At 39.8% G+C, this 22254-nt stretch overlaps 1 protein-coding gene across 1 annotated transcript in view; it reads left to right on the top strand.

Moving 5' to 3' along the window:
- The window catches only part of ZMIZ1 (zinc finger MIZ-type containing 1), a 159320-nt gene that overhangs the window by 12904 nt on the left and 124162 nt on the right, over positions 1-22254 (top strand). Inside the window, exons 2-3 of the mRNA XM_009641960.2 lie at positions 4340-4453; positions 16265-16370. Coding sequence (XP_009640255.1) covers positions 4340-4453; positions 16265-16370 — 220 coding nt within the window. The remainder of the gene's footprint in view (positions 1-4339; positions 4454-16264; positions 16371-22254) is intronic.

The raw sequence follows: 22254 nt of genomic DNA, 5'->3' as shown, positions 1-22254 counted from the left end.
TTGATCGCCATCTAATTGGAAGGGAGAAACAATTTCAAGAAGCGGCTGTATTTTGAAATTTTTTGCACCAAAAATTGCCACATATTAGCTGTTGTGCATAACTCCCCATGTGAAGGCTGGTTTCTCCACACACACACCCTGGGTGACTACACAGCAGCAAACCATGGAGCAGGTACACACAGAATTGCTGTGAAAGCTGCTGAACTTGGGTGTCCTCTGCATCCTCTGCCCGTATGCCCACTCTGAAGTTACAAAGGTGGTCTGTTCCTTATGTAAATAAAACATTTAAGCCAAAAGTGGTCACGAGCAGCAGCTAGGTGTTCCTGTCTTCCCCAGAATCCAGTCCAAATGTCAGCCCAGTCCCTCAGAAAGGGGCTTTGCTGGTACAATTCAGTCTTGCTGGACATAGTAAAGTGGAGAGCAAAGTCCTTTTTTTTTTTTCCATCCCCTTGCACCAGACGTCTGTTAATTGAAGTGCTACAAAGATTCCTTCCAAGACCAAAAATGAAATACTCTGAGAGGGTGTCTCTTCGAAGCACCACCTGGTCATCCCTACAATAATGATAGACCGACATGCATCAAGCATTTCTGATCTCTGTTCCATTCAGGCTAGAAAATATTAGGGGTTTGGAGTTATAAATTATTACACTGAAAATTTTTGTAGGTTTTGAAATAATGGAAATTGTCATGTTTCACTAATGGCCTTCTAAAAAGCAGACGATAGTGAAAGCAATCTGGTAAATCCATTCAGTTCACTGGCTTTGTCATCTCTGCTCCAGATTTTATTCATACAAATCCTCTCCATTTGTTGAAAACACCATTGCTTGCAAGCATGGTGATATTAAGTGGCCCTTCACTAGTAGCTTTGATGATATACCGAGGTGCATCATAGCAAGGTCTGGTTCATTGTCACTTTTTTCTAAACCATCTACTAATGAGGTGATTTTATTTCCCTTGTTTACATGAAGCACAGTTTCAGACTAGACTCTTCAGGCACACGCCTTGCTTCTGTCAAAATGCTGCCAGTAATTTCAGTTGAAGAAGATAGAGCCACGCATGGGAAATGCTTCACAACAAAGCTGATGGATGGCTCTGGCATAAGCTTTGTTTTGTACTTCTGTTCTTGGATCGAGAGCTAAGAAAATATCTTTAATTTCTTGTTCAATGAATATAGTAGATGTAATACTCTCCTCAAGCAGGCTTTTTGTTGTGAGGATGTGAATGACATCGGGGCTTTTTGCCCTGGGTGCAGTGTTTAAGCTGTCAATAAATGCAAAATTTGGAATGCTTTCTTGTGTAACTCGGGGAAAGAATTGCACCTGCCTTCATGCTTTGGTTCATGCTGGATCTTTTCTTTGTTTTCCACAAAAGTAACCTTGCCCTCTCGAATCTGAAAAAAGATAATTTAAAAATATTAAAAAGGCAGAAAGCTGTGAGAAATAAGTTCCAGACAGAACTGCGTGTGACATTTCTAAAAGCGTCCCCTCAAGACCAGCTTTTCTCTCATCCCAGAAGCTACTCAAATCCAGTCCACAGAGATGGAAACCACTGGTATTCTGACAACTTTTTATTACTGTTTGTTTGGGGCTTTTTAGCCTATAATGGAACTAATAGAATTGCTTGTCTTGCCCAACGAGTTTCTAGTTTCAGCTGCCTAGTTGCATTTAAGAAGTCAGGATTTCAGCATCCCCTCTGTATTTAAGACATGGGTTATGATAGCATGCCTTAATGCTCAGCCCTGATGCAGTGAAATAACCTGATGGAGAGTTACAGAGCAAACAAATCAAGTCATTGAGGTCACCGCTACTTTGGCAGAGGCAGGTAGAGGGAGCCTTTTCTTCCATGGAGAAGTGCAAAATTAATACGTTAGACCTTTATTCTAGGAAAGGGACACTGCTTTTCAGTGGTGTCACAGTGAGTAGAAATTGGCATTATGTGGTGCTAAACTGAAAAATAAGCATATGGCTACGGTCCTGCTCTGCTTTTCATTTGTTAGTCCAAACCTATACAAATTGTTCTGATTTGATGGGGAATGTTCTGTTCCTCAATGGAGAAATTTCTCCATATGCATTGGTGAAGATGTCATGTGTGTAGCTGGCAAACAGCAACACCAGTGAAAATAAATAGTATCTAACTCTTATTTAGGGCACTTCATCAGCAGATCTCAATTAATTTCTCAAGGAGGGAAGGATTATTAAAGACTATTTCAACTACAGAATTGAATAATTTCAGTGAATTTTTTCTTACGTTGTTTCTCTGTGGAAGAGAATTTTGGTTTGAGGGTTTTTTCCCCTACCGAGAGGTCTGTGGCCTGTGTCCTACCACTGCAGTGTGTATTCAATATTGTGCGATTTGTTCACCAGCTTTACGCACCTTTCCTGCCTTCTGGAAATCATGTGTTTGATAGTAGCAGAGCTTACACGTGCCTGTTGTAGAGACGTTTGAACCAACTTCTGTTTCCCCTGCAGATGAAAGTGGTGCGTGGAAGGAGCAGTGTACACTGAGAGATTTGGTGTCAGGCAATCACCTCTCTTGTGGATTAAATGAAGCCTTCAAAAAGGCATCCCTTTCCCTTTTACTTACAAGATTCATAACCCAAACAGCTGGCTCTGTCCATGGGACGTTTTTTTGCAAGAAGCCTTAAAATATGGCTTCTCACATTTATTCGCTTGTATTCTTCTCTTTAATTTATATACGCAATAGTTTGATTCCAACAACTAGACGATCAGCTGGCAAGGAAGAGTTGTTCTGATATGCAGCCTAGGTAAAGCTATCAAACTGGATGGTAGCGTGAGCTATGGTCCGTGTTTGTAGAGCAGAGGAAGAAAACCGCATTGCACAATGCGTGTCTGCTTTTTCAAATTCTGCCATTGTTTTAAAAATCCGTGCCCCACATGTCAGTCATCTCTTGTTGAAACAAGGCCTCTGACCAAGAGCCTTCATTGAATAAGAATTACAGTAACGTGATCCAAATGCTCACAGACTGGGAACTCCTCAAAACCTGGCATGGGAGGAATTTTTTTTCCTTCATTTATCGTAGAGTTAATATACGCTGCTTCTCGGGCACAAGGGGATGAGGGGAAAAAATAGATTGTGGATGTTATTATTAATCCAGATGCTTAGAAATGAGCAGTCATGTTTTCCCAAATTATGCAACTGATTCAAAAATAATGATGTATTTTAAAAATTATGCCTTTGGGGTTTGTGCCTCCTAGATAAAATGCTCCACTCATTTTCATGTGTTTCTCAGCAATCCTAAGAATTATACAGCTACTATTTAAAAAGATACCAACAATTCCTAAATACACTCTTTTCTTCTTGTTCTGGAGTTTTCATTGAAACATCTAGCATCTAGCATTTAGTAGCAATATTATTCATGTAAATTGCATTCCTTTTTTACTGTGCCCTCCCTCTGCTCCTGTTAAAATGTTGGAATACTTTGGCAATGTAGCACAGTGAGGGATGACAGTGTGAATAATAGTATCAGGTAAGTTTACTAAATGCCTCTAAAAACAGGCTGCAGGTTGTTCAGTACAAAGGCAGAGATGAATGTAACAGTTAAAAAAATTACATTGCCCATGCAAATTTCAAAACAAAACCAGATTTTTCTCTCAAAATTATACCAGCCTCTTCATGAGGGGTAGTATTCCACTCTGAAATTTCTGTGTGCTTCCTATGCATGTGAAAACATTTCCAGTCACGGCAGCATCCCCACCACACTTCAGTAAAGAAATAATCCTCTATTTTTCATCATCCCGAAGTTGATCACCCAAATTGCTCATGGTGATACATTACGATGAACAGAAACCAGAACTCCTAGAAAAAAATCAGCATAGTGAGTGTGCTTTGCTCTTGTCACTGGTGACTGAGACTGTTGTATTTGCCTCCTGGCTGGCCAGTAAAGAATAAATCTTGATGTGTTGGAAGGCATGGCTGTGCTGGCATGTTCTGACAACGGGGCATAAGCCCAAGGCAAAGACTTTGAACCTAAGACTGAAATTTCCTCCAATTTGGGCTTGGACAGTTTTGCTTTCAGAGTAGAATCCGTTATACTTTGCAGGTGGGAGAGGTGATGTTATGGAGGAAGGAGTTCAGGGGAGCTCTGGCATTTCCACTACAGCTCGCCTCTAACTAATGAGTTCATATTAGAAAATTAGAAAATCTGCATAAGTATTAATAAGAACGAAGTAGGATTTTTTGTGTTCACTGTACAATTTAAGGTCTTCCTTCCAAATTATATGCTGTTCCTATTCCCAAACTTTGCATTAATGCAACGTAGAAAAAGACTGTCAGAACTTGTGTATGTTCTTTACTGTGTTGCTTTGTCTTCCCTTTCCAGCACTTACAGAACCCTGCAAACTTCCACAATGCAGCAACAGAGCTCCTGGACTGGTGCGGAGACCCCAGAGCCTTCCAGAGACCATTTGAGCAGAGCCTGATGGGTTGTTTGACGGTATGTCCACCTCCTGTGTGGCAGGGATTCCTATATTGTTTTATACTGTGTGCAGCCTGTCGTGGCCAAGGGAACTCGATTTGCAGAATCTGCATTTTATGGGGGGTTTTGTTGTTTTATCTTAAACACATGATGTGAGATCCTAACAGTTTAGTTGACTCCATTACTTAAATGGAAGCAAAATGCAGTAAGAAGTTGTTAAATCATAAAAGGTCAAAACGTTTATAGTTCGATTACTTAAGAGTACACAGGCTAGGTTACTTGATATACACATACAATATTTATTTTCATGGTTTGAATTTGCTAAGTGAGCTGTGTTCTTATGGCATTAGTGGGCCTTTCAGGCATTTTTTTTCTTTGCTCATTTTTGGTGGGATGGGAGGGCTGCTTGGCTTCTATCCCAAGTATGCTGTACTTTCAGCCGAACAGTGCTTCTGACATGCCTGTTCAGCTGGCTTTGTTGCGTATTTTGACTGCAGGTCTAATCCTGACATGATAATTCCAACAATTCTATTGGCTTTGGTGCTTTTCTTTCCAGTCACTGTTTATTAAGACGACTACAATTCCTAAAGCAACTTTACTATAATGCACTGAAAATGTATTTTATTGTGTACACAACAGCATTTTTTGTTTTGTTTTGAAAGTTTTATTTCCCATGCACCCAGCAGCAGGATCCAGTCCAAAGTTCTTAGGCGGAGTCAAGACTTCAGAGGAATTAAATTCTGACTGGAGTAGGAGTGTTCAAAAGCTTCATTGCGATTTCCAAAACAAGTTGATATAAATAAATAATCACAAAGGAGATAGAAATTTTAAAATTATTAATGAGGAGACCATCATTATATTTGTTGGGGGTCAGAAGTGCATGGGTTATTTTCATGCACTATGTGGCTGATGTATATAAAACAGACAGTAAGACTGAAATTTAGTTGCCAGAAATCCAAATGTTAAGGAATGGCTCCATCTTAATGTGTTCAAGTGTATAGCATCCCTGAGATTTCTATGTAAAAAAAAGTTAGAATAAATCCAGTGATCTAAGGAGGTGCATATCATTCTTCCAATTAGAAAAAGAAATGGAAATGTTAGTAGAGTCCAAAGATAAGATATTTAATGATTCTGTTTAAAGTAAAAGTTCTCTTCAGTATATAACCTCATTCATGAAAAACTGTACATAGGATCTGATGTGACCATAAATATATTTTATTTACACTTTGCTAGTATTTTCAGGTCAGCATTTGGGAAAGGAGACATTCAGCTCAAGTATACTTAGGCAGCTTGTGCCCGGTATTTCTCTGCAGACTTCTGCTAGAACATTGTGAATCTGACCTGCAACTTCCTTGCTGTTTAAATCTTTTCTTTCTACATAAGCAGTCCTGCAGCGCTGCCCAAGTGCAGGGTCAAAATAAGGTCTGACTGCTACTGATTCACTGTCTCCTCAGAGCATAGGGAAAGCGAGAAGGAAATGCTCCATGAAAAATAATGAGGTAAAATACACCATACCTGGTTATCAGAGTTTCTTGAAATGAAAATACTATCTTTCTTCTGACAAGAAAGAAAGAAAAAAAAAAATCCTTATTATCTAAGTAGTGTTGAGAGTTGAACAGCATGTATTGCTTTGCTTCATACTCCTCCCTGAAATCTGAACAGGGTGGCATGAAATCCCCCTTTCCCAAGCTTGTTATGAGAGAGCGCTATCTGCAGTGTAGGACTGACTGGCAGCAGCATCTTTATCACATGTTGTAATCTCATTATATTCCTAACGAGGGTAAAACACAGGAACGTAACCAGTTGGCTTGTTTTGTGTTAGCTAAATACACAGGATTTGCAGAATGCATGTAAACTGCAGTGAATATGTTCCTAATTTTAAAAGCCCTCTAAGGAAGGTATTCCTTAGTTTCTCACTGTGTACATACCTCTTCCTGCTTCCCATTAAACAGGCTTAACTACATGGTTATACCCCAAGAGGGTGATATGCCCTGTTTCTTCCTAATACGTAGCAGTACAGTGGGCAAGGTCTCCTTTTTTTTCTCTTTTAAAAATTAATTCTATCTGAGCTTGCTTATATATATCTTTCTTCTAAATGATGCTTTTTTCTTCAGAATTTAGCAAAGGTCGATGTTGAGGCTTGTTGTCCTCTTACAGGAAAATGTGTTTATCTACCTTGGTGTAATAAGCATGGTAGAACTTCAGTCTGTTTCTGGGGAAATTGTTCAGAAAGTTGCAAATAAGTGAAAGGCAGCTGAAATACTGGAATATCATGAGCAAATTTTACGCTAGCTTGCTTAGCTGCATGTTCTGTACTATCAGGAGCTGATTTTTCTCGCTGCTGACAAAGTTTATTAATGTTGTTCTGTGTGAGGAGTATGGTAAAAGAAAAATGAAAAATCAGTATGAAAGTCTGTTTGACCACTAAAACAGGATTATTGTTTTATTTTGCCAGTCTTTAAAAAGACCTGAAAAAACAAATTCCCCTAAAACTTCCATATTTTTGGATATGCTTTTTAAAGCAAGTAGTGTCTACCATCATTACAACATTTGAGCTGTGTGGATTCCTAAAGGCAAGTGCATTTAATGCAGAAATTCTACAAATACTAAAAATGCTTGCTTGCTTATACGGCTCCTCCTCTGTAGTGTACAGAAGGATTTTTTTCTTTTTTTTTATTATTATTATTCTTTTATGACATTCTGTTCTGTTAGCTCTCTGACCAGGGAAAAAGTGGTGTACTAAACTGTTCTGGAACCATCAAGGGATATGAAATCATCATATTCTACTAGTGGATAACATGGTATATACTAATCCAGATTGAAATATATTAGTATGTCATGATTGCAGAAGGGCAAGCTCTCTCAGGAATGAACAAACCATTCGTACGCTGAAGAGTTTAAATGCATCAGATGTAATGACAGAGCATCAAAACACATCTGTTGTGTTATGAACAGCCAATTTAATGGTACCTCTGATATAACAGATTTGTTGCATCATTTAAGTCTCATCGATAACATTTTTGCAAAAATTAACCAATTTGATTTAATCCTATTAATAAGAAGGAAAAAAAAAATCAAAATCTTGAAATTGGGCTTTAATTTTAAGAAGTGGTTCTTGGAAAGTAGTTCTGTTTATCCTGCATACCGTCTTCATATCTGCCCTTTCAGTAATATCTGGTCCACTTCATAACACCAGTATGTTTTTATTCCTGTTGCCACTCTAACAGACCCTGAATGGTCTTGGAAATACTGTGCTTGGTCGTCAGCAGAAAAGCTTACAGTTTCACTTACGGAATCACTGGTTTTGATAATAATGTATAGAATAGGCTGTTATGGAAGGTTTTCTGTGCTTACATTGTAATGCCAGCACTTAGGGAAATCCTGATGACTTCAAAATTTCATGAGTTAGCTAGACAGCGCATGTTGAACATCAGCACGTTTCTAGCGTTCATTTTTCCTTGGTGATTTTCTTCTCTTTTAGAATACTACGTGTACACAGTATGCATACTGGCTATTAGCAGCAGATAATAATTTTTACTTAGCAGCAGTACTTGATATTACTGGAGTTAGATTTGCTACTATGGGCTCCAGTGACATTGTATGCAAGATAATAGGAATGGTTTTCTTATCTCAAGAACAAACTCAGGATTTGGTACAACAGCTGAAATTTTACCAGAGAGGTGTCTAATAAGGCCTGTAAACAGGCTTTGTTTAGCTAGTTAAATACTTTGTGTTTGTTATATAGGATACTTTAAATGATTGCACTTCTAGAGGTGAAATAACTTCTGCTTGTGATAAAGAACTCAGGCCGATGCTGTCAAGGCCTACGAATAAAACGGGAATAATTCTGTAAAGTGCAGTCAAAGAGAAAAGGTTTAGGGTACATGGGTAAACCTGTGGCTTGTGCTATAAAATTTGTTTTGCTTTGTTTTCCTGAACTAAGCCCCAAAAGCTGTGCCCCTTCTGGTAAAAATGCATCTTACTGCACGTACATCACCGTTATGTTCAAACAGTTCTGGCAGACACTAATTCTAGAGCTTACCTTTTTGTGCTCACCCATTATAGAAGAGCACCAAAGTGAGTGGGTAATACAAGTTTATTAAAAAAACACATTTTGACAGATAAATAAAAAGTCAAGGAGGGAGGGGTAAGCTTTGACTCTGTTATCTTCCTTGCAAGCTACAGGCTACAGAAAGGTTCCCATAAACAGCTTTGGCAGAACTCATGCAAACAAATTATCGTCTTTCTCAGAGACAATAAAGTCTCTTCTAACTTGCCAAGGAAAGCTAGGTGTTATTTTTCAGAAGTAGTTATTTTCAAATCAAATAGAACTGTCTGTAGGCCAGAAATTTGAATTATAATTGAAATAATTGATTCTATAAATTATTGAAATTGCAATGGATACGGTGTTATTTGGTATGTAACATTACTTCTTGCATAGTGTTACAGGGAGCTGATTAAAATAACCTCCACTTTCCACAAACCAGACACAGCTATGTTTTTATTATGATTGAAACTGCTTCTGATTCTGGTGTTCATAGTTTATAAAGCACTTTGGGAGGGGATTATATTATGGTAAGGCTAATACTCTTGATAAATTTAAAAGTATCATTCTCTAAAAATGAACTGCATATGGCATTACCTTACTGTCTTCTGAAAGAAACAGCTTCGGTTACTGCACAACAGTTAGAAAAAATAACCCTAGTTTGGTTGGGCAAGGTTCACACTCTTCTGCCTTTCTCAGATCCACTCCAGTCTCATCCCATGGGTCTGCTCTTGCCAAGCAGTTTAACATGTAAATGATCTTACTGAGGGCTTTGGCTATCTTTTGTGTTGGCGTTGCAGCAGAAATGGAAACAAGGGGACAGCTGAGAGCAAAATGGACAGATTTACAGACTTGTCTTTAGCGAAGGACAATAAAGGCACTGCTTTGTTCTCTTACTGTGCTTCAGCATTACAAGGGGCACCGAGTTCATTGTTCTTCAGGGCTCTTCAGTGTGCCTGAAAAGGAAATAAAAGGGTGAGAGAAGCACAGCTGTGTGCAGTTACTCTGTAGGCTTAGTCTAAGAAATAAAAATTCAGCACCACAAGGGTTTTGGACAGTAGGAGGAATTTAGGTAAGCAGGGTGTGCTTACCTGAGCTGGCTCTTCTGGCCAAAGCACGGAATGTAACAGAGTTTTTCTAGTGAAAAGTGGGGTCCCTGACCACTGTGGTTAGGACCAGGGTCTCTCTTTCCAACCAAGAGTTCCTACCCCAGTTTTTCCATAAAAAGGTATGCTGAAATAGTCATTAAAAATGCCTTTTTCTCCCCACTACCTTAATGTTCTAGATTTCCTCTCCAAATGCTGGGTCTACCTCAGTCATCAGATGTGGGAAACTCACCCATGTTTGTTCAAGAAATGTTTCTCTTTAAATTTAGAAAAACTCCAACACCCGAAGCTGTAGTCCTAGTTACACTCTATCTGAAGATTATGGATTTAATTTAAATCTTTTGTGCTGCTTGTAGCTCATACTAGGTCTCTGTACTGCTGAAGAGAGTTGCTGAAATAGCAAGAATATGTGTTAAACTGATGGCAGTATCTGCTACAGGTTCATTTTTTAGTGATACTGATACATGGTACAGTAATCTTTGAATTGCATTTCTTTTTGGAAAATCTGGGAATTCAGACAGATGAGATTTTTTTTTTTTAGGTCATTTTAAGAAAAATAAAAATAGCTGTTCTCAGTTTCATGATACAGAAATCTATTTTAGCTCATCCAATATGTAATGAAAAATATAATTGATTTTTTTTTTAAAAAAAAAAAAGGCAAGAACGGTATCTTTGAATAATGTCAAGTTTCCATGACAGGATGCCTCAAACAGCAAAATCAACAAAGTCAAGCTAATGCTAATGTGTTCACGAGGTATCTGCTGCTACATTGACTTCACACCAGGCTGGGTTCATTCTATTTAATGCAGAAATGTAATCAAAATCAACATGTGACATTCAAAAATCAGGTTTCAAATCAGGTTAGGAACTGAATGTGAGTAATTACAGATGTAAGAGTTGGTTCAGCATATCTATACCCAGAAAATGGCAGGATGCAGCTGCCCATTAGAGCCCTAGAAATGTTGCATTTAGTCTTTGTATCCAAGACTTCCAGAGCAAAAAGTTCACGTGGAAGAAATTCTGCTTCCGTCGTCCTCTCCCTGCATTTGTTAAGCACGTGGGTTTATGTGTTTGCAGTGCATCACAGCACTGCAGGGCTGTGTACGTGCTGTACCGACAGAGTACAGCCAGCAGGCACAGAACACTCTGCTTCAGAGCACTCATAATGCTACCAAATAACTCAGTGTTACTGGCTGTCGTATGGCCTCGTGGTGTCCTAAAGCCCTTTTTTTAACTTCATTTTGTCAGTCAAGACATGGATTATCTTACAACTTTAAAATATTTGTTTGAGATGTGTGGCTGTCCGAATTAAAACGCTTTTGGAATTCCTGCATCGCTTCATATGATGGCTGTATGTTTTATCCATATCATTGTTCAAAGTCTGCCAGGACTCAGGTGGCAATAGTATTGCAGTGACCCAGTGATCAGCTGGCTTAATCAAAGCAAAATCCCTGCATCTTTCCCTCTGGGAGAAAATTTCAGATGGAGAGGGTTGAGTATAGTGACCTTCTCTCCTATGTTTATGGTTGTTAGAGACACGCAGAGCAGAGGAAGAGGATGCAAAGGAGGGGATATTCTTATTCAGCATGGTTTACTTCTCTGTTGCAGGAAGTGTCAAGAAAAGCAGTAGATGGCAGAGATACTGGCTTATTTTGAGAATATAGTCCTTATTCACCTAATGGGGTGGGAAATTGTATTTTAAGAAAACCCTAGTTTGAATACGAGGGCTCTGTAGAGTCTCTTGCATTTGCAGAACCTACTTAATGTCTGTTTTCAAGTATCAAAGGCAAGAAACTAGCTAATGATATATAACTTTTCTCACTTGCTTTGATTGTCTGTATTGTTGAGGCAGCCCGTCTGCAAGTGGAGTGTAAGAGCCTCGTCAGACCGGGACTTCAGATCACAAAGATTTCTTCCTCCCTTTCCCCCTCTTCTTTTTTTTTTTTTTTTTTCCCTGTTTGAGGCAGATCACTATTCATGTTGCAAAATTCCTCAATTTGCTTCCTGTTTATCTGATCTTTGTGTGTTACTGAGGGGGAAAAATTACCATCTACATTGCAGAATTCTAATTACAAAATTTCTGCTGTAGTCTTCAAACTGCATTCAGATAATTTCAAGTATGCACAAGTGGCTGAACACAGAGCTGTCTGAACTAGCAATCAGCTGGCATTTTTAGTTTTGAGCAGCCAGCAAATTGAATTGGTAAAATTCATTCTGATGCCAGCAGGGGGGGGTGCTCTTGACTGCTGCTAGTTAAGAGATTCACTGAAAGTGCAACATAATGGGAAGGGAGTTTTATAATAAGCAGTCATATAGCTCTCTTGATTAACAGGCCTGTTAGGTTAAGAGGTACATTGTTCCAGTACTTCGTGGCGTGATGACAAGAAGGGCAGGGAGTGGAGCTAGCCATGGTATAGCTCCTTAGCCTTGCAAAAGGAGAAAGGGAGGGGGGAAGAAAAAAAATATTGCGGTTAAATTCAGCTAAGAGAAAAGAAGTTGGTAGCTGAATTTCTGTGCTTTTCACATTATTAAAACCTAACTGTCATCGTTTTCCCCTCACTATCAATGGCCCTTGAGAGTTCAGGCATCTGGAACTCTGCAGAGCTGTGACACAGACAGTGAACGCAATGTCTCAGTTATGAATGCAATGTTACTCAGATTAAAGATTTCAAAGGTTTGGGGTGATCAGATTTTCTTATTGGCAGTTAATCTTACAGTAATGTTTGTTTGCAAATATGGTATATCTTCCTCTAACGACACAGTGCGAAATAGTTGTCAGCATCATATCCAAGTTAAAATAAAAGCTAGGTGTTACAAGCATTTGTAGGAAATAGGCTAGCTTTTATATGGTCTAACTGTCTAAACCCTTATTGTAAAATAACATACAGAAATATTGTGTTGACCCGTGGGCTGGCCAAGCACCTCTCTCTGCCGTGATAAAGGATGATCTTCTCAATTTATGATTGTGGTATCACTGGCAACTATGTCTATTATTTTTTTTAAATGCACTACTTTTCAACTGAATTTTATGGCACGGATGCTTAGGTCAACTACGATACGTGCTTACAGCATTGCAGAATGAAGTCATGGTTGAACACATGGTGCCACCTGCATATCATCTGAATTTTGCTGATGCGCTCAGCTTGAATTAGCAGCTAGAGAAAGCCTGAGTGTGTTTGGCAGTGGTGTCGTACCACTTACCCATTACATTGAATGGGTAACTGAAACTGTGTTGACTCAGTCCCATCTGATCAGCACTGTTACCTGAGATCAAAAGATCGAAATCAAAGGTGGTTTCAAACTTGGGAGAGTTCCTGGGACAGGGTTCAGACTGAGCTGGGTGGCTCCAGTCAGTAGCAGGTGTCTGGAATCGCTGAGATTTGGCTTGGGACAAACCTAAAGGTCCATGGTTTCTACTCTTGTTCCCCAAGCTGGGACGTTGTATAGATATTTTCTGGTCTACTATAAATCTCCTTACCCTTCAAACCCCAGGGACTGACAGGTAGCCTGTTCCTGTGCTTGCTGATCTTTAATACCTAGAATAGTTTTCCAGTATTTGTCCTTAGTTACTTGGACACTGAGCAGATTTTCTATTTAGGCATTTGATTTTTTCTTTCCCGTCTCTAGTATTTCATATGTGGTTTTAGCCATTTTTCCAGTTTATAAAGATTATTTTAAGCTCTTATCCTGCAAGTATTTGCAGACTCTTCTGCCTGTTACAATCTAGAAGTTTTGCAATTTATTCTGTTTCATTGCCCAAGTCACGACTGAATACATAGAAATTACCTGTATCCCGGACAAGTTATGATTTGACAGAGGACTATTAATTAATAATCTGAGTAAAATTTATACTACTGTCATCTGGGCTATGTTCTTCTGTTATCACAGTGTCACATAGGGCAACGTCAAAAGGCATATTAGAGTTAAGATATGTCACATCCACTGTCTTCTTTACACTTACAAGGCCAGTTAACCCGTCAAAGAGCAAAACCACACTGTGCTGAGATTCACAATGATGTTCTCTATTACTCACTTAATGTTTGTTTAGTAATTTGGTTTGCTGTCTGTCTGGGTACCTGTAATTTCTGAGATGTGCCTTTTTACCATCTTAAAACTAGAGATTTGATGTTCCTCCAAGGTCTCTGTCTTGAAGGAATTGCTGCAGATCATCAGTACCAGTTACAAGGTTTGCCCGGGTTAGTTCCTCTGAGGCACTCGAGGGTAAATTTCAGCAGGGTCTGCTGACTTGAATATATTAAACTTACCAAATGTCTTGTAGTCAGTTCTTTGCGTTTTCTGGATCATGTTCCTATGACGCATTTGTCATCTTGTTTCTGAGAAGTCTCAGTGTTTATTTAAAAGGCCAGGAGGTCCCTAGCATACAGGTTCACTAGAGGAAAGCCCTCCAAGTACCGAGCGAGCACTGTCTGACTTCAGTTGTAGGCAACCTGAAACAGGGTCTTTGGAGGGTATGTGATCTGTTCTGTTCAACTTTCATTTTGAAATGAAAGTAAGTCTTTAGCTGTCACAGTTGAAAGAAAAACTTTAAGTACATTTAAGGCAAAAATTCATAAGCCGATGAAGAAACTGGAAATAAAAAGTGAACTACCCTGTTTGTGTTGACCAAGGGGATTGCTGAGGAGTGGTGTACAAAAGAGAAGAGCCCAGAGAAGGCCCTCTTGAGCACGGTTAAGACCAGTTTGTTTTACAGAGCCTCTTTCTGCATTTACCAAAGTGCATAGAAGAAAAATTTAGGTGCAAAATGACTCTTGGCAAAATGAAAATTTTATTAGAAACATCAGTTTTCTATTAAGTAGCTGAGGGTTTTGTTGTTGCTCTTTTGAGAGGAGGAAGGGGATTTTGTGCAATTTGTCAGTGGAAGCACTTTCTTTCAAATTTAGACTTTTTTTTTTCTTAAGCTAAAATGAATTCGCAATTTATTTTCCCTCACAATTTTCATGAAAAAATTTAGCAATAAGTAATTAACTGGCTCCCTTCTCTAGATTTGCAAGTTCAGATTTCGCCTTCTCATGCTTAGTCTTCTGCTTGCACTGCTTGCTAAGGTAAAGCTTCACCCCCCTGGAGGTAGGCTTTAGCAGGATGATGCCATGGCCTTCAGGGTGCAGTCAGTGTCAGGGCGGCACGCCCTGGCATCTGGAAACTCTGCTTTTGGCCAGGGTGAGGTACAGAGCAGTGCTTTCTCTGGTGGAGGAAATTAAGAAAGGGAAACTGATGTCAAATGAGAGTGTAAGAGGTTAGGCCTCAGCCTGTTGTTAGGATGCGTACTAAACGCAGACTTTGCGATCTATTCAGTGAAGGCATTGCAAGCATAGATTGGCTTCCATGGACTCAGGGTTTTACAGGTCTCTGTATTTCCTGAGTTACCTTATAGAATTTTTTCCATAATTAGCAAGACGTCAGTTGAGAGTAGGGACTTGGCCTCTGGCCAACATGGTCTCAGTATTCGTAGCTTCACATTTTAACATGAACCAAGCATATAAGCGATGTGTTTCTTAAGTTACCGTGTGTTCACTGATGAGCAAGTGTATCTGGCTTTGGTCCTGTCCAGTTTCAAAATAAATAGTTCAGTCATAATGTGCTGTTTCAAAACAGAACATGGGAGGGTCCTTTCTCCTTTATTTTAAAGACCTGAGTAGCACTCCAAAACGTGTTCCTCTGTGATGGTACAGTAGAAGATGCCTAAAGGAGGTTAAATAATGTTTACACATTAATGAGACATTGCCTTGACCTCCACTGACTGCTTTCAATGCAAAGCAGTAATGGCAGTCTTAAGAATAATCTGTTTTATCTATGCCTCTGAGTCTGAAGTCATCCTGTGCCACTAGCAGGCAATATAAAAGCTCTGCTATGTATAACTTCAGCATAGTTTGCCAGAATGACCTCAGTATTGTGTTTATACTACGCAGATTTTCAGGCAGATACATTCTTGGCTGATAGCTGAGTTGCTGGCCTGGAGAAACAGTTGACTGCTTTTCATCCTTAACCCCAGTCTTTGATTTGCCTTGTTTTGCTAGTCCTTCTAGATCAGCTCCCATTTCCAGAAGACAAAAAAAAAACCAAAAAACACCCAACGAAACAAAAAAAATCTTCCTTCCCTATTTAATGTGCTTGGCATGTACTTCTTGCACAGGCCTATTTATTCTAAAACTAGTAAATGTGCTTCCCAATATGGTATTGTTGAAATGCAGCAACTGTGACACTGATCACAGCGTAGGAGAACGCTGCCCATCAGTGTGGAGGAGGGCATTTTAACCTTAAGGACCTGGGCACTGCTCTTGAGAACAGGGCCAGAAACTGCTTGTGACAGAGATAGGGACTTCTCATCCTGAAGTCTCAAGTACAGTAAAATGTATTCTGTACAATCTTTGCATACATTTCTCTTGCATTCTAGAAAAGCTTTGCCTCTCCAACTTTGATGGAACCACTAGGCCATTCTTCTGGTGGGTGGTCAAATAACCAGATCACCAGAAGGCTCCTGTGTTCAGTTTGCTGTGCTTGCACTGGAAGCTACTGGAGAGCAATGCCTCACACTGTGTGTGTGCTGTGGGAATCACAGTGAATTCAGTTGCCTAACATTAGCTCTGATAAGCAGGTTGATGTAATTTTGCAAAGAGCTCAAATAACCCCTAATGAAGCTTTCTCTCTTTTCCTTTGCAGGTGGTTAGTCGAGTGGCAGCTCAGCAAGGATTTGACTTGGATCTTGGATACAGGCTACTGGCAGTATGCGCAGCCAACAGGGACAAATTCACTCCAAAATCAGCTGGTAGGAAAAGCCGTTTTTGGTGTACTACTGATTCTTGGGACGGTCATGTTCTGAATAAACGCTATCTGCGACTGTCCTTCCTTCTTTGAAAAACAAAACCAAAACCAAACACGTGTTTGGCGGTAGTAGTGCTGCTGCTTTTAGCATTTCAATGGCATGCTGTTCTTATGATACATGACTTCGGAAATTTTTATTTTCCCCAACTAGTGCTGTTCGTTGCCCTGTTTGATCTTATAGATGAGATGTTAGTTCCAGAAGCACTGATGTTCAGTAGTTTCATGGTGGGAATGAACACGCTCAGGCCCCTCCATCTTGGTAAACCATTGATTTTCTGCCACATGTCAACCTCTAAATCTTTCACATTAATTCTGCACTCCCCAATAGATCTATTGCCAAACTTTTGTTCCTTGACGGAATATGTCTGTACAAAGTACCACTGTGGTTTCTTGTACATCTAGTCTTCAACTTCATAATTTTGAGCCAAGAGTAGATGGCAATGCTACTAGTATAGTATTAAGTAGCCATTTTTTCCAGTATTTTACGTCAACAATCTGTTACAGGGCTCTGATCAAGCAGCAGTATTTGATCATGATGTATTGCCATTGCTTTTCTGTATAGTAAAAATTGAAAATGCACTTCAGGGTCTTTCTGCTTCTCACATGTTTGGTTTAACTGGAGCATTTAATTCTGGTTCTCCTTTTCTTAGCTGATGAATGTCAACATAATGTGCACTGGCTTGGAAAACAGGCAGATAACTGTTCTGTTCCAGACTGAGCAAGGATAACTTTTCTGCTTAGTACTAAACGGGTATGCAGTCCCCTTTTTAGAACATCAGAAAAGGTTACCTTCTTCCAAACCAGTAATTTGTAGTCAGCTGTTTGGGTGTTAACAATTCTTTTCATGTTCCTTTTCGGTTTTTATCAGCCCCAAACTTCTTTACTCGTGGCTACCTTTTGTCATAAGTGCTCTAAGCAGTTCCTTGTGCAAAAGTGGTTTTTACATCAAGGCATATTCACTGGACTTACTGATTTATCTTTTGTATGGGAAGGGATCATTAATTTTACTAAATGTTGAATAAATGGTCTGATTTTTCATCTGGGAAGACTGTGTGGAAGATGAAACATTCAGTTGACCAGGCAAGATCTCCCTTTTTTCTGAATTTCTAGGAAGTTTCTCCAATAGTTAGCTATCGCATCTCTTCTCATTTTTTTTGTTTTTTAAAAAGCTTGTCAAATGAGGATTTACAGGTATGAGTGCATTAAGTGAGACATTAAAACTTTATTTCCTTTGAAAATATACCTGTTAAACGTAGTCATACACTCTCACCAATTCTTCCTGAGGTGTGGCTCTGTCAGTGTGTTAGTAAAGGTGAGGTCATGTGTCTTTGGGATCTTTCCATGCTGTAGTCCTTTTCCTTTAGGGCTTGGGTGAGGAGATAGTCTTGAAAACCACTGGTCAGTCATCATGTCCTAGAAAAGCCCAGTGTCAGTGTTTGATTTCTACCAGTAATTACTTTTTGGGAATATGTGATTTTTTTTCCAACTCATTGCCCTAGCAATCTGTACAGATTTCAGTCTTTCCATTGTTAATTGATACAATACTAGGAAAACTGGTAGTGAAATCATGTGCTCTTCTCTCAGTGTATTCCAAAAACCTTCTCAGTCCTTTGCTTCCTATTTCCTAGTTGCATATACAACTGATTTATTTCCAGTGATCTTGGTTTCACAACTACTTTAATTTTACCATGTATGCCATTGTTTCACCACTTTCCAGGGATTTTGTCATGCCCATTCACACTGTCTTTTTTTACTGCTGTTACTGTCTGTATTAAATACCTATATATTGGGGCATACCATAACATATTTTGTGAAATGTCACATACAGCCCCTACTCTAAGGATGTCACATTCACATGTGATCTGCAAGAGGTACATCACTGAATGGCCAACTGGAAAGGCTGACAGGCTGGGATTACAAATGTAAGGTCATTTCAGACCATCCTGACTTTTTTTGAAAGGGTTAATTTCCACATCTGGGTGTATTAACATTTTCTGATTTCTAAAGAAGCAATGGTTCTGCTCCCTCATTCAGTTTTTGTAAAAATGTTGAGATTGTCCTTTGCTATTTTTGTAAACATTGTGCATCATTGAAAGCTGCCTTTCATGACGTGCTTAAGTTGTTGTCAAGGCTTCTTGCATGTTGCTTTGAGTAACTCATTCTTTTTTCTGTTACATCTATTGAAAGACACCTTCAACACTTCTTCTACAGAAGTCCCCGATGTAGATACCAAATGGTATTATTTTTAATGAATAAGCATTTTTTTCTCCCTTCCTCCAGACTTAAGGGGAATTTACTATGGTTTGAATTCATTCATCCAAGTATGGATTCAACGCTGCCAAACAGATTGCTCTGGAAACATTTTTAATCCATATTGTTTAGTGTCTGACATTCTGAAGTGTAAGGAGAAAAAACCTTTTCTAATAAAAACACATTTGAGTAGGTGAACACGGAAAAATATTTGCACCAAATCCTTTCAAGGGCCATCCACTATTGGTGGCTCTACAGCTTAGGACAAGGCTTGTTGACTGATGTCCTGCAAGCTGGGACCCCTAGAGCAGCCTGGCAGTGGTGCCTGCCAGGCTTTGCAGCTCTGCTGTGTGGAGCAGGTGGACCACCCCAGCCTGGTGTGGCCCAGGTCTGCTGGTTTGCAGAGGCAGCTGAACAGTGCGATTAGTAGCACTGCTCCTGTTCCCTGGCGATTCCCAGCCTGAGCTTTCTTAGGGACCTGTACTGGCAGAAGAGCTTTTGCTGGTACAGCTTGTTTTCTGGCTCTCTGAGCTGGCTCTCTGAAGGGCCCCAGGAGAGTGAGGGTCCCCATGGCAGTGCCCGAGGGTGTCGGTTATCCCTGATGGAAGAGGGCTGGAGCCTGAGGCTAGAAGGCAGTGCAGCCAGCTGCTGAACTGGCTCAACTCTATGGGAAATCCACACCCCTGGCTCATGCAGTTGGCCCTGTGCCGTTTCATCCCAGTTGGTTTAAACCATTTTGGTGGTAGCTCCCTGCTCAGCTGGAGGTTGAGGAGTGCTTACAGGAGCAGCAGATGGCAGGTCGGTGTATGGGCAAGCATGGGGGGAAGTAGGGTGAGATGAGAGGCTGGAGCCAGGTGGGACAGCAGCCTTCTCAGGTGGCACAGCCTCAGCCCTGGGGGAAGGCAGGGGAACAGACCAAGATCTGTCAGCTCCTTAGCATTTCCCATCCAGGACCGTTTCGTGTTGCCAAGACAATGTATGATGTCCTGCTTTTTTGTCTTGTTTTACTCGGCCATTGAGGTAGTTAACAATTAGCTAATAGAAATTGTTTTGGAGAATGCCTTGAGGGGAGACCCGTGTGGCATGAAAAGTACTAAAAAGTTGTCATGTGTGCTTTGAAATAGTAATGATGATTTAATGACTGTGCCTTTTGTCTTTGCTTTCTGATGTTTGTACCTGAAATAATAGCCGTGCCTCCTTTATTCTTCTAGCCCAGGCTGCTGCATCTGGGCTGCTGCCTCAGCAGGAGGTCAAGTACAGCATTTTCCACCCTGAAGACAAATGACAAAGCCTTTAAAAATATATATGTCTCTTTTGGTGACAGCTGCTCCCCAAACCTTCCACAGCAAATTCCTTTGCCTTGTTGTGATGCCTTTAGGGAATGGCCCAGCAGGTTAGCTGCCTGCTCACTTGCTTTCAAACTGCAGCAACCTCAGTCACTCTTAGTATGTGAGTTCATGGGTGTTTGAGTATTCCGTTTTTTCTTCCTTAAGCCTGAAGAAGACTCTCTTTCTGAATAGTGCTTGCTCGGACCTTTTCTGAGCACGATCTCTGCTGGTTTTGTCCTTCCTAGAGAAGATTTTAAGTGGTTTGGTAGTTTTATTTTAAGGTATGCTATTCAAGTAAAACAGAGTTCACCAATCAGAGTGTGTGTTTAAAAAAAAAAAAAAAGATGGGGGAATAATTTTCTGTTCTGACATATTATTTTTTTTTAATACTTTATTGAGCTACTGAACTTTGTTGCTCTTGTAGCTACTTCTGCTTTTGTCAGGAGGCCAAGCTGAGGCCAGACAAGGGGAAGACAGGATGAGATCATACAGGGAGCTTTGTCAGAAAAGGACAGTGTTCAGTGTCTCTACAAAGAGGGAGGAAGGAGCCCGAGGGCAGAACTGTGCAGAAAAGGTACTTTAGCAATCACAGAGAAGCACAGCAAACAAATGCGGTGATAGCTTGGATGGGCAGCTAAGTGTTAGATGTTTGATAACTGAGATAGCAATCCCTTTTTGATACCACTTTTTTTTCAGTCCCTTAGGCTATGCCTGGTGTGCTTTTGATTTTACTTTTCAAGAGCAGTATTACTTAATAATCTTAATTTCATATGAAGCATAAACCAAAACTTTATGGTATTTGAGGATTTCACATTATGTTTTATTTCTTTAGCTTTAATTATTGTAATATGACTGTAAAATAATAGGGCTGTTCTTAGTGGATCTGATACCAAAGCTGTGAATAAATTGCACCCCAATACTTAAACAGAGGGATTTACAGTGAGAGTACTGGCAAATGGTGGTGTTAAAGCACCACTGGACAAGATACTGAGACCTAAGGTGTGGCCTGATTAGGGTATATCATCCAACATGTTTTACTGCCTTGTTTCAAAGCAAGAGTATAGATTGGGCAAAGTGTATTTTGGCGTATAACCAAATCAAACTTACAGAAATGAGAGAAAAAGGACAGAAGAAATGAGGCTGCAATATGAAGGAGGAAAAGGTCATAAGTAAGGATAACTTCTAGATTATGGGGGGACTGTAAGGCCAGATGAACACTTTGCCTAAGTTTCTAATAATAATGCTCACATTATCTGTGGAGGCAAGGCAAAGTGAGGCGACTAAAAGGATTACAAGTATAGAATGGAAATTACTACAGCCAAGGCTGATGGCATCCCTCCAGCTTGAAGGGACTGAATGATCGACATGCCTGCACTTGGAAAGAAAATAGCATATGAATTGTCAGTCTCATGCCTCACACTGAAGATTTTCAGCAAATCAGTCAAGTCAAAATGGTCTCATATGACTGGAGAAGAAATAGAAATGCTGTACCTGTACTTGGGAAAGTGGCTGATAAGAAGAATCAGTAGGCAGCTTCATGAGAGAGGAGTAGAAGAGCTTGGCTTGGGTTGTTCATGAAATGAAAACTGAGCAGAGTTACGGAACGCATGTAAATACTGACAAATAAACAACTTGGAACAAGAAGAGCTATGAAGCTACAGGACACTCGTGGCACAAAAGCATAGAGGTGTAAGTTGAATAAATTATTGAAATAAGGGGGAAATTCTGAACTATTAGGGCTGTTGCCTTTGGAATAGGTTTTCAGTTAGAATGACAGCAGAGGGAAGGAAAATGGAAAATCAAACTACCTTTTTAAAGACAAAACTCAATGAACATGTGGAACTGACTGTATAATGTGGTTCTTGATGTAGTTGGAAGCTGGTTAAGAATCTTTTATCTGTGTATTCCTAAATTCTTGCTACATTTCCATGCATTTGTCTGATCCAGTGGTACTTAGTGTCCTAAAACTGTCCACTTGATGCTCTTCATTAAGCTAAAGGCATCATTTTCTTTTAGCTGTTACCTTCTGAAACAGCTTTTGATGCAGAAGACTGGCTACGTTTCAGGTGATCTCTAGGTTCCCTTCCCAGCTCTTAGCACAGATTCTCCCTGTGTGCCCCTGGCTGCTTTGCTCTCTGTTTTGTAGTTTTATATCTTTGAAGCAAGGATGATAATGCACCTTCCATCTCACTTTTATTTGTCTGGTTTAATTAAATTCAATATTATGCAGGACAGAATCTACCTCTTTCC

The sequence above is a fragment of the Egretta garzetta genome, unplaced genomic scaffold (assembly GCF_000687185.1).
Source record: "Egretta garzetta isolate BGI_Z169 unplaced genomic scaffold, ASM68718v1 scaffold56, whole genome shotgun sequence".
Classification (NCBI taxonomy): Eukaryota; Metazoa; Chordata; class Aves; order Pelecaniformes; family Ardeidae; genus Egretta; species Egretta garzetta.
Note: the sequence above shows the minus strand (reverse complement) of the source record. Positions and strands in the feature narration are given on the sequence as shown.